Here is a 13659-nt window from a genome sequence, read left to right as displayed (position 1 = left end):
TTAAGTGGATTGAGGAAAGGAAAAAATGTCGCTATTGGCCTTTCTCTCTAGAGGCTCCTCGGTATCCACAAGAGCCTGATCAGCCAGATGTTGTGCCTAAGGGATCCTATGACCAAATTCAAGCTCAGAACCTCCGACTACTTACAAAGAATGAAGAATTATGGGTAAATCTTATTGTGGCCCGTCAAGGGAAAGCTCAATTGTCTCACAAGCTTAAGAAGGTTCAAAGAGAAATGAACGGGGTTGTGAAAGTTAAGAAGAGATCAACGTTTGAAGATGGTAGAGGAAGCACGTCTGTTTTTGTTGAAGTTCATAAGAAGGTTCTTGAAGAAGCTAAAGAGAAGATCAAGGGAAAGCGCCAAGCTTATGAAGTTCATAAAGCATCCAAAACCAAGATGGAGAAAAGATACAAAGCGAAGATTGAAGAGTTAGAGAAGCAACTCCGAGATAAAGATGTCCAGTTTGAATAGGAAAACACTCAGAGGCTAGGGATGGAGACTCAACTCAAAGGAAGCAACATTCAGTTGGGAAAAGTTGTAGAGGAGGTTGCAAGTCTCAAGTTTCAGTTGGAGGGAAAAGATGATGATCAGATTCCGCTTCCAAAATGCGATGAGTGTGAGAAATTAATTGAGCAATGTCAATACCTAGATGGCATTGTTTTCCGAAAGGATGTGGTTATTCAAAGTCTTGTTCTGAGGCGTGATTAAGAAGGAACAAGGAAGTTATTCAAGGAGTCCAAGAGGTGGAGTTTGAAGTATTTCAAGAATGGAGGGCCTTTGACCTATGTAGAGTGGGAATATTAGATTTTGTCTTATCTTTTTCATGTGGTGATCATCATCAGGGTTGTTGATGGGGTCTCTTTGATGTGTATTGTTGCCTTTGGCTAGTTTTTTATTTTGTGTGAACTGCTTGTATTACACTTTATTTCGATTTAATGAGTATGGTGGTTGATTTATCAGTGTTCAATGTTTATCTTTTTTTATCTTGCTCAAATAACTCGAATCGAAGTTCTAGATCCCTGGAAATATTTGAACATGTCATTGCATACATTGGATGCATTCACAGATTCATATCTCCCATGCATAACAGGTTTTATGTCAGGTCTTCTTATCTTGATTCTTCTTTTCTTATCAAAGATTGAAAATCCAAATTTCCACCGGTATTCCACTAGAAGCAATCAACGTCATTAGATGGAGCAGATTCAGGATGGTCTTGCAGATATGATGAGTGAGATGGACAATAGAATGGCGCAGTTTATGGAGGTTATTACCAACTTGTATCATGGTCAAGAGGAGTTGAGGGCTCTTGTTGAGAGGACTCGAGTGGTTCAGAATGAGAATGAACATCCTGAGTTTATGTTTGAGGATATTTCTATGAGGAAGCCTCGTCCCAATGCCACTATGAATTTCCCTGATTTGAACATCAATGATCAACATGCTAATGGTTATAGGAATGTCATTCGTAATCATGGTTTGCATGGCAACCAAGGCCATTTTCCACCACCTCCACCATATAATCATGGACCACATCTCATTGCTAGAGAGATGTTGGGACATCCAAATGGGAGGGGGGATCCTTAGGTATAAGAATTGGAGATGGATCGTAATGAAGACATGTACTCTATGAACAACATCGATTTTGGTTTTCCTGCTGAAGATAGGAAGTACTGCATGCTGGAAGAGAGATTGAAAGCAGTAGAAGGCCAAGGAGTTTTGGGGATGGATGTGAATGACATGGGGCTGGTACTCGGAGTAAGAGTTCCACCAAAATTCAAAGTTCATGTTCTTGATAAGTACAACGACACAACTTGTCCTAAAACTCATGTGAAAGCTTACTACCGCAAAATGTATATGTATTCGGAGGATAAAAGGCTGATGATGCATTTCTTCCAACACAGTCTGTCAGGGGCATCCCTGGAGTGGTATATGCATTTGGAAAGAACCTATATCCGGAATTGGAGAGGTTTGGTCGAGGAATTTGTGAGGCATTATCAATACAACATAGAAATGGCTCCAAATAGGACCCAGCTGCAAAGTCTAACCCAGGGCCCAAATGAGTCCTTCAAAGAGTACGCCCAGAAATTGAGTGAATTAGCTGCTCGAGTTCAACCTCCAATGATGGAGAGAGAACTCGTTGATATGTTCATGGGCACTCTGAAAGGTCCATATTATTATAGAATGTGGGGAATACTTCTGTTGGGTTTTCTGAGTTGGTAATGGCGGGAGAAAGAATTGAAGTTGGTCTTAAGATCGGCAAAATCCAGTCTGCTAATGTTGGTAGTTCTGCAGGTGGAAGTGGTAAGAAACCGTTTAATAGGTATCCCAAGAAGAAGGATGGTGAGTCTAGTGTTGCGTACTTTTAAAGGGGTCGAGGAAGAACTCAACAACAACAACAAAATGAATGTTATGACTATACCGGTCGTTGCAGCTTCTCAACCACCACAATCGCAGTATCAACAGCACCAGAATGCTCCTCGCCATAACTATAATCAACAGAGACAACCCAGACCTGAGAATGTGTTTGATCCGATTCCTTTCTATCAAGTACTTCAGCATCTACTTCAACTCAAGTTAGTTAACCTGAGAAATATGTCAGTTCCTCCTGAGAGACTTCCTGCAAATTACAATCCTAGTGCTCAGTGTGAGTTCCATTCCGCTGGTGTAAGTCATGATGTAGAAAATTGTTTGGTGTTGAAATATGTGGTACATAATTTGTTGGATTCAAAGGACATCCAATTCACCCCAGATAATGGACCTAATGGTATTTAGAATCCGATGCCTGCTCATAATGGACCAGTTATCAATGCCATTGAAGATGGTGAAAATTTGAATTTGATCATGGATGTGAATTTTGTGACTACTCCATTACCATTTGTTAAAGAGTATTTTATTAAGAATGATGTTTATCCTGGATGTTTTCCAGAATGTTGTAAATGTAAGAACAAATTTAGTTCTACAATGTATCTCTAAGATTTTTATGATAACAAAGGATGAAACAAAAATGGTACCCTAACGAAATTTTTCTAAGTGTGCAAGACTCTGATCAAAAAAATTAGATAGACAATCATCAGATACAAAATGAAGCACTAAGATGCTACTCAGAAGCTCCGACTCTGATCAAACTCAAGTGCAAGCTAAACTAAAGAAGTCAGACACTCTGAAGTGGAAGAATGACTCTAGATCTGAAGACGTATGCTCTGACATAGTCAAAGTAAAAAGAAACTCTAAAGACAGTCAGCAACAAGCATCATCTAAAGTGGAAATCAAGACTATGACGTTAGGATCCTCTGATACAGAAAGCTTAACCATGAAGAAAATCGCTTATGGAAAGAAACTATTTTTAGAAGGATGTTATGACGCTTCAAAAATTGCTTTGGAAAGAACACGGAGATTAATGACCTTAACCATCCTTCAATGCTCAAGATTCTGACTTTAACATCACTCAACGGACTGCTCACTACTCCTATATAAAGAACGGAACGCCATCCAAAAGAAATACTGGAAACACACGAGAATACAACACTTCCGCCATTCATTATTCCTTCTCTCACGAGCTGATGCTCTAACGTGAGAATAACTCTTGTACTTATCTTGTGTAATCTCTGCTTATTGTTAGAAGCACTTTTCATTACTATAATCATATTATTGCTAATATATTTCCTCAAGTGAATTTGTGAAGTCTGATTACTTGAGAGGGCTAAGGGATTGTTATTCTCTTAGGCGGTTGTTTGTGTAATCTTTCAAGATTAGTGGATTAAGTCCTTTTTGAAGGCGAAATCACCTTGGCCGGGTGGACTGGAGTAGCTTTGAATTTCAAGCGAACCAGTATAAAATTTTGTGTTGAATTCTTTTGTTTTCTGCGTGTGTCTCCGTTCTAATTTTTTTTTATTTTCCTAAAACAATTCAAACCCCCCTTTCTTGTTTCTTTCTAAAATCCAGAAGAGAAAGTTTCAAGAAAAGCTCCTTTAAGACCAAAAGGGACTGATGGCCACCTGGGATGACAGTGGATCTGATTCCTCTGAATCAGACTCTGAAGAATAGGTAAATGTTGCATTCATGGCTACCACCTCTGGAAACACATCAGATGCAGAATCTGATCCTGAAAAGGTATTTTCTGATCTTTCTCGCTCTGACCTTGAATCATGCCTTTCTGAATCTTTGAACTTATATTAGAAACTTAAACAAAAATTTAAAGCACTAAAAAGGGTTCTTGAAGGAACCATCGAAGAATGTGATAAGCTTGAGATGACAGTTTCAGAACTAAAAGATGAAAATCTAACTCTGACAAAAGAAAGAGACTCCACAAATAAACAATGTTTAAAACTTGAAGAAGCTTTATCTCAAGCCCCACAAACTTCTAACACAATGATATATAAATATGAAAAATCTTTTCAATTTTTTTTGAAAAATGAGATAGAAAGAAGCAGAATGGAATCAATGATTTATGGAGTCAGTCAGAATAATAAAAGAGGAATAGGGTATGATCCTAGTGAAGATAAAATTTACACAGATGACAAACCTGAATCTCCTTTTTCTTATCACTATACACATGCACAAGCACAACGTTTTGATAATGCTAGAAAACCCAAAGTTCTAAGAAACTCTGGGAAAACTAATCACAAAGGACCCAAAAGATTCTGGGTACCAAAGGATAAGATTGTTTATGTTGCAGATATCTTATGCAGTAGAGTTAAGACACCAATCATGGTACCTGGACTCTGGATGCTCGCAACACATGACGGGAATAAAGTATGTGTTCCAAAGCCTGGAACTTAAAGATGCTGACTTCATAGGTTTTGGAGGAAATCAGAAAGGAAGAATCAGAGGCTCCGGAACTATTGGTAATTGAACTCTTCCCTCTATATCTGATGTTCTATACGTAGAAGGATTAATGCACAACCTGTTATCAATAAGTCAATTAAGTGATAACGGTTATGATGTAATCTTCAATCAAAAAACATGTAAAGCAATTGATCAGAATAATGGAACAGTTCTTTTCACTGGCAAGAGGAAAAACAACATTTACAAAATAAATCTTTCAGCTCTAAAAGAGCAAAATGTAAATGTTTGTTAACGAAGAGCAATGGGTATGACATAGACGCTTGGGCCACATTAGCATGAGAAAACTTTCTCAGCTAAATAAACTCGAGTTAGTCAGAGGTCTACCTAAGCTGAAGTTTTCTTCAGATGCTGTGTGAGGCATGTCAGAAAGGAAAATTTTCTAAAACATCTTTTAAAAATAAAAATGTTGTGTCCACCTCAAAGCCTCTGGAACATCTTCACATTGACCTTTTTAGGCCTGTTAAGATAGCGTCAGTCAATGGAAAGAAGTATGGACTAGTCATTGTTGATGATTTTAGTCGCTGGACATGGGTAAAATTCCTAAAGCACAAGAGTGAGTCTCACTCTGTATTCACTAGCTTCTGTTCTAAAGTGCAAAATGAATTTGACTCTAAAATTATCAGAGTCAGAAGTAATCATGGTGGCGAATTTGAAAATAAGTTCTTTGAAGAACTGTTTGACTCTAATGGAATATCCCATGATTTCTCCTACCCTAGAACTCCAGAATAAAATAGAGTTGTAGAAAGGAAGAATAGGACACTCCAAGAAATGGCCAGAACCATGATCAATGAAACAAACGTGGCCAGGCACTTTTAGGCTGAAGCAGTAAATACAGCGTGTTATATTCAGAATAGAATCTCTATAAGACCTATTCTGGAAAAGACTCCCTATGAACTGTGTAAGGGAAGAAAACCCAACATTTCTTATTTTCATCCTTTTGGATGCTCTTGTTTTATTCTCAATACTAAAGAACATTTGAACAAGTTTAATTCAAAATCACAAAAAGGAATTATGTTAGGATACTCAGAACGCTCTAAAGGATACAGAGTATACAACATAGAAACCAAAATTGTGGAAGAATCAATACATGTTACATTTGATGATAAGCTTGACCCTGAAAAGTCAAAGCTAGTTGAGAAACTTGCAGATTTGGAGATAACTCTTGCAGGCTCTGACAAAAAGACTAAAGCATCAGAAGAATCTGAGAAACAAAGTTTAGATGCAACTGAAGTCTCAACTATTCAGAAAAGATCAAAAAGTCGCCCTAACATCTCTGAAGATTTGATTTTGGGAAACAAGGATGAACATATCAGAACTAGGTCAACATTCAAAGTATCTGAAGAAACTTCTCTAGGATTAGTATCTCTAATCGAGCCTACTTCCTGTGATGAGGCACTTCAAGACAATGACTGGGTTTTGGTAATGAAAGAAGAACTGGATCAATTCTCAAAGAATGATGTTTGGGATCTTGTCCTAAAGCCTAAAGGAACTCACATTATTGGAACAAGATGGGTATTCAGAAACAAACTGAATGAAAAAGGAGAAGTAGTCAGAAATAGAGCATGACCGGTGGCACAAGGTTACAGTCAACAAGAAGGCATTGACTACAATGAAACATTTGCCCCAGTCTCCAGGTTAGAATCTATTCGCTTACTTGTTTCATTTGTTGTAAATCATTCCATCAAACTATATCAGATGGATGTCAAGAGTGCATTCCTTAATGGTTATATATCAGAAGAAGTGTATGTCAATCAACCTCCAGGCTTTGAAAATTCTAAATGTCCAAAACACGTTTTTAAACTAAAGAAATCATTGTATGGACTAAAACAAGCTCGTAGAGCTTGGTATTAAAGATTAAGTAACTTTCTCCTAAAACATGATTTTATTAGAGGAAAGGTTGACTTTACACTCTTCTGTAAAAACATTAGAAACGATCTCATGATATGCCACATATATGTTGCTGACATTATTTTTGGTCCAGCTAACCCATCTGTGTGTCAAGAATTTTCTAAGCTAATGCAGGCAAAACTTGAAATGAGCTTAATGCAAGAACTAAAGTTCTTTCTGGGAATTCAAACCAATCAAGCTTCAGAATCTAATTATGTATATCAAAGTAAGTACATAAAAGACATTCTGAAGAAATTCGAAATGGCAGAATGCAAACCTGCTAAGACACCCATGCATCCAACCTGCATTCTGGAGAAAGAAGAAACTAGTCAGAAGGTTTGTCAGAAGCTCTATCGTGGTATGATAGGCTCTCTTCTCTATCTGAATGCTACACGCCTTGATATTCTTTTTAGTGTATATCTTTGCGCCAGATTCCAATCAGATCCTAGGGAATCTCACTTAACAGTTGTTAAAAGAATCCTAAGGTATCTGAAAGGAACCCATAACCTTCGCCTGATGTATGAGAAAACATCAAAGTATAGGCTCTCTGGTTTTAACGATGCAGATTATGCAGGGGACAAAATGGAACGCAAAAGCACATCTGGGAACTGTCAGTTCTTGGGAAATAATCACATATCGTGGGCCAGCAAAAGACAGTCAACTATCGCCCTGTCTACTATAGAAGCAGAATATATATCAGCGTCACTCTACACTACTCAGATGCTCTAGATGAAAAATCAACTAGAAGACCTTCTAATTTTTTAGAGTAATGTTCCTATTTTCTGTGATAATACTGATGTCATCTGTTTAAGTAAGAATCCTATCCTGCATTCTAGAGCTAAGCACATAGAAATAAAACATCATTTTATCAGAGACTATGTCCAGAAAGGGGTAATATCATTAAAATTTATTGATACAGACCATCAATAGGCTGACATTTTTACTAAACCCCTTGTTGAAGACAAATTCTCTTTTATTTTGAAATTTTTAAACATTCAAATTCGCCCAGAATAACCCAAATATGCTTCTCTGAAATAGCAAAATAAGGCTCTGAATTAAATATCTGGCATCTGGATTTGACTCTGATACTTCTACCAGTTAGGAGTTATCTGAATCAGAAATCCTCAGGACCCAATCCTTTGGTGTTCCTGAAGAACAGATAAATCAACACGTGGGGCATCATGTGTCTGACTTTGGATCTTCTAAACAGCAGTCTAGCAGAAATCAAGAGACAGACCCTTGAAATCTCCTCGAGCAGTGTGCTGATTTGGGGATTAGACTTCCATCATGTGCTGTAATCATTTCTCCCCTAAGCGTGTAAACTTGGATAACGTGCATCATTAATTTCATAACTTCTAAACTACCTCTAACATTGTCATTTTGCATGCATCTATTTGGGTATTAATACTTTTCACTCATCACAAGCTCACACTTTACACTCACGCCCTACACAAACCCTCTATCTCTCTTAGTTCATCATCTTCATCAAGGTTTTCATCATCTTCAAAGCAAGTTCTTCTTCCTTCAACCATTTCAACAATTTGTACATGGATTCTCAATAATAATCAGTCTACAACTACTCACAACAGATGGAATCAACTGATCAAACACCCATTTCTACTCAAGAAACAACTGCAACTACTGATGTCGTCTCAACCCCCATCTACAGAGAACCCCACATTCTTGACCATGAACCTCACATCCATCTTGCAACACCATTTGAGAAGCTTGAAGTACTGTTCAAATCGCTAGTAGATTTCAACAATATGAAGTGTAATGGCATAGACCTTACTGAGGAGTTAAGAATGCAAGGGTGGGAAACCTACTTTCAGAGACTCTACGGTCCGGTGTACACCTATCTGGTGAAGGAGTTCTGGCGTTTCACAGACTCAGATGATCACTATATCGTCTCTCACATTCTGGGAGTCAAAATAGTCATCACTGAGAAATCAATAGCCTCCCTTTTGAACGTGGAAAAGACAGGAGGAAGAAGAATCTACAACATTAATCCTAGGGAAAAGTATCTGCCCCAGGAAATATCCCCCGCCATCTTTCAATAGAACACTGAGGGCAAACACTCCAAAAACAAATAACTTCATCAGAATCGCCGCGTCTGGATGAAGATCATCCTAGGCACCATCCATCAGCGCCCTGCATCAAACTCTTTTGACTACATCAACACGGATCAGAAGTGCATCCTTTACTGCATTCACAAAAGGCTGAAACTGAATCTTCCAGCACTGCTCTTCAAGTATCTCAGAGGTTCTACCAAAGACACCAGAAATAACATGAAGACTAGAAACTACATTCCTCTAGGAAGACTTATCTCGTATGTTATGATCGAGAATGGATTGGTGGATCATCTGATCCATCACAATCTGATGGAAGATGTCACTGTTGACACTAGAAGACCTCTGAATGCTCGAAACCTGAAGAGTATGGGGATAATTGAGAAGGTCAAAGCTAAACCAACTCTAGACACTTCCTGGGAAGCACTGAAGGACCAAAGGAAGATCCCCAACAGTCTCTATTTGTTTTCCAAGATTGACCCTCCAAAAGTGGTAGCTCACTATCTGCAAGATCTTGCAAACCAAGGGATGGACATTTCTGAGTTCTCAGTGGACTGGCTACCCGAGCATCCACCAAACTTCATGAAGAGGATGCGAGAGCCCTCTGAGAAGTCCAAGAAGGAAAATAAGGCAAAGTTGGGAGAAACCTCCGGGTCAAGACCTCCAGTCCCTCTGGCTAATTCTCCAAGTAAGTCTATGTCTCATTCTCACTCTGTTAAATTAAAGTTTATTGCTTCTTCTCTCCCCCAAAACACTCCCATTTACACCCCATCAGAAACACCTCCCTCAACCACTAGAACTTCTAACCCACCATCCCTCAAATTCAATCTCGCAACCACTACCCTACCCGTTTCTGAAGCAGAAATGTTGAACGAAACCACCTCATCATCATCATCCTCACCTTCATGCCCACCATACTATATTCTCTCATCAGACAAAGAACCATCTGACCCCAAATCCCCCACTCTAGCCCAACTTCAGGCACGTGCTCTGGCCTCACAGCAGCCATCACAACCCGAACCTGAACCTAAAGTCACCTTTCCACCCCCTGAACAACAAAATCCACCTCCATCTGATCAAGCTCAAACACCAACCCCTGAACAACAAACTAATCCACCTCCTGAACAACCAGTACCCTCACCATCTGAACATCAACCAAATATACAACCTGAACAAACAACACCACCTCCCTCTGATATTCCCCCGCCACCAACCTCTGATGCCATCATCACTCCTACTCACGATCCCGCTGACACCAATCCAACTCCACCATCCTCCCCAGCCTCTAACTCTGAACCAGAAACTTCCTTCCCCACATTAGAAGAAGCAATAACTTTGTTTGCAGAGTCTTCAGTGGAGAAGATCAAGTCTCTCTCTGTCAACTCTGGCATCAGTGATGATCCCTCTGCAGTGAGAATCCACTGGAATAGAGTGATCAGATGGATGACCTCTGAAGCCTTCAAACTGAAAGGCCTCTCTGAACAAGTCCGTAATGACTTCATCAGAGATGCTGGAATAAGGCTACAGGCTCGTTTGGCCAGAGAGGATGAGGAAAAGGCCAGGAAGGAAGCAGAAGAGAAAGCTCGCCTAGAAGAAGAGCAAAGGATCAGAGAAGCTGAAGAAAAGGCTAATGCTGAAGCTGTTGTTGCTGAAGAAGTAGCACGCATTGCTGCAGAGGAAGTTGCCAAGGCCAGTGCTGATGCTTTGACTCGGGGGGAGCAATCTAACTCTGGTTTTTCCCCTCTGGTCTTAAAGACTCTGGAGGAACTACAAAAGGAACAACAAGTGGTACGAGCAAGGTTGGATCATCAGGATTCCGTCAACACCAACATTCAGAATCTGCTGACTTAGCTACTCCGAAGGATGCCTCTTCCCCCAAACCCTTAGGCACTTAGGCTCTTTGCTTGTTGCTTTTCTTCTGATGTCTTTTTATGCTTTCTGATATATGCTTTCATTGTTGCCTATCTGTACCTATTTTCTCTTATATATGAATATCCATTTCCTACCTATATTTCTATGTCTTTTTGATTCTGACAAAAAGCGGGAGAACTAAAACAACTCTGATGAAAATATATATCTAAACCTCTCAAGGCATTACGAACATTAACTATCTTAATGACTTATGAGAACTAAAGTTATGCAGGATAATAGCTAAGGTATAAAACAAACTACCATACAAGGAAGGTCTGGTAAGAACTTCTGTTAAATCTGATGCTCTAACTTAGGGGGAGTCCATTCTCTTTATCTGATTCTGAGATATTACTTACTGTTTCATCATCACTCTGACTTGTTTCATCGTCATCAAAAAGGGGAAGATTATAAGAACAAATTTAGTTCTACAATGTATCTCTAAGATTTTAATGATAAGAAAGGATGAAACAAAAATGGTACCCTAACGAAATTTTTCTAAGTGTGCAGAACTCTGATCAAAACAATTAGATAGACAATCATCAGATACAGAATCAAGCGCTAAGATGCTACTCATAAGCTCTGACTCTGATCAAACGCAAGTGCAAGCTAAACTAAAGAAGTCAGACACTTTGAAGTGGAAGAATGACTCTAGATCTGAAGACGTACACTCTGACATAGTCAAAGTAAAAAGAAACTCTAAAGACAGTCAACAACAAGCATCATGTGAAGTGGCAATCAAGACTCTGACGTTAGGGTCCTCTGATCTAGAAAACTTAAACATGAAGAGACTCGCTTATGGAAAGAAACTATTTTTAGAAGGATGTTATGACGCTCCAAAAATTGCGTTGGAAAGAACACGGAGATTAATGACCTTAATCATCCTTCAATGCTCAAGATTCTGACTTTAACATCACTCGACGGTCTGCTCACCACTCCTATATAAAGAACGGAACGCCATCCAAAATAAATATTGGAAACACACGAGAATACAACACTTCCGCCATTCATTATTCCTTCTCTCACAAGCTACTGCTCTAACGTGAGAATAACTCTTGTACTTATCTTGTGTAATCTCTGCTTATTGTTAGAAGCACTTTTCATTACTGTAATCATATTATTGCTAAGATATTTCCTTAAGTGAATTTGTGAAGTATGATTACTTGAGAGGGCTAAGGGATTATTATTCTCTTAAACGGTTGTTTGTGTAATCTTTCAAGATTAATGGATTAAGTCCTTTTTTAAGGTAAAATCACCTTGGCCGGGTGGACAGGAGTAGCGTTGAATTTCGAGTGAACCAGTATAAAATTCTATGTTGAATTCTTTTGTTTATGCGTGTGTGTCTCTGTTCTAAAAAGTTTTTATTTTCCTAAAACAATTCAATCCTCCCTTTCTTGTTTTTCTCTTCCTTTAGTAAATGCAAGAATCAATCAGAAGGTTGTGATGATCTGAAAGCAGGAATTCAGAGTTTGATTACTAAAGGGTTTTTATAGTTTGACAGAATTGTGAAAGATAGGAAGATTAAGGAGACATATGTTGCTGTGATCTCTATCCCGTATACTCCGATTAATATTCCAGCTCCGGTTAAACCAACTCCCTTGACTATTACTTTGCCTGTCTTATTCCCGACTCCAATGAGAAGGTTGTGCCATGGAATTATGATCCAGATGTTTACTATCATGGGGTAAAGCAAGAGGAGAAGCCGTGTGTGGATGACGGTTTGAATGTTGATAACCTTGCTGTCACAGGTAGAATTATAAGAAGCGGAAGGGTCTTCCCTTCACAAAATACACAAGATAATGTTGATGCCTTGGCGAAAGCTAAAGGTAGAGAAAAACAAGAAAGGGGGTTTTGAATTGTTTTCACATGAATTAAAAACTTTTGAAACACCAAACACAAAAAATATATGCTAACAACACAAAGAGTTTATCCTGGTTCGCTTGAAAATCAAAGCTACTCCAGTCCACTCGGCCAAGGTGATTTCGCCTTCAATAAGGACTTAATCCAATAATCTCAACAGATTACAAAAACGTCTAAGAGTTTAACAACCTCTTAGCCCTCTCAAGTCTACATACCTAAACTAGTCACTTGAGGAATTACAAACAATTTCAAGAGTTTACAAGTGTTTGACTCAATGCTTCTAAATAAGCAATATAAACACACCTTAAGGAACTATGAAAGACAACCACACAATATCGAGCAACAAATCTTGTATGAAAATATTTCTTACAATAATAATAGTGATAATATATGAAGTGTGAGAATGTTGTTGTAGCAAAGTGATTTCGTTGTATCAGGGTGTTCTCTAGCACGTTGTAAAGAGCCTATATATAGCACTTTGAGATGATATCGTTGGAGGGAAATTAATGGAGATTTCTTGCAAACTATGGGAGTTAAAGGTATTAACTTTTTATCCTTTCCATAGAAGTCTTGGAACATAATCCTTTGTTTCCTTAAAAATAAATCGGGCTAAAATTAGAATACTTCCAGCGTAAGTTTTTGATCAGATGAAGTGTTGAGCAGTATCAGAGTGAGTGTGATCAGAGTCTTCAGAGTTAGATTTCTAATATCTCTTGTAGTCTTCAGATATCACATGCAGTCTTCAGATATCAGAGCTTGAACTTCAACATTCAGATTCTTCAGGTGATTGCTCCTCAAATGTGTTCTTGTTCAGAGTCATATCTGATTACATTGTGCTTGGTCAGCATTTCTGGACTGGTGCGGGTATCAGATCTTTGTTTTCCTCATAGCCATTTTAACTTAATAAATACAATGAATATATCACACAAAAACAAACAAAAGCTCTATGTGTGTTTTCTTTTCTCTATTCATAAGAAAAATATTCAGTTCAGCAAAAACGTTGTGAGATAGTAATGAATTAATGCAAATGTTCATTATTCCAAGTCTCCTTTATATAGGAAATGAAAATATTTTTTAGAGAGTATGGATGGATA

At 38.4% G+C, this 13659-nt stretch overlaps 1 protein-coding gene across 1 annotated transcript; it reads left to right on the top strand.

Annotated features, from left to right (window-relative positions):
* The first annotated feature begins 9016 nt into the window (after positions 1-9016).
* Positions 9017-10648, top strand: LOC127101934 (uncharacterized). The gene is made up of 2 exons (XM_051039359.1): positions 9017-10164; positions 10303-10648. Exons 1-2 carry the CDS (start codon positions 9017-9019, stop codon positions 10646-10648), a joined length of 1494 nt encoding a protein of 497 aa, XP_050895316.1.
* The last annotated feature ends 3011 nt before the right edge of the window (positions 10649-13659 follow it).

This window comes from Lathyrus oleraceus, chromosome 7 (assembly GCF_024323335.1).
Source record: "Lathyrus oleraceus cultivar Zhongwan6 chromosome 7, CAAS_Psat_ZW6_1.0, whole genome shotgun sequence".
In the NCBI taxonomy this organism is placed as follows: Eukaryota; Viridiplantae; Streptophyta; class Magnoliopsida; order Fabales; family Fabaceae; genus Lathyrus; species Lathyrus oleraceus.
The sequence above is the reverse complement of the archived record's forward strand: the minus strand, read 5'-3'. Positions and strand labels throughout refer to the sequence as shown.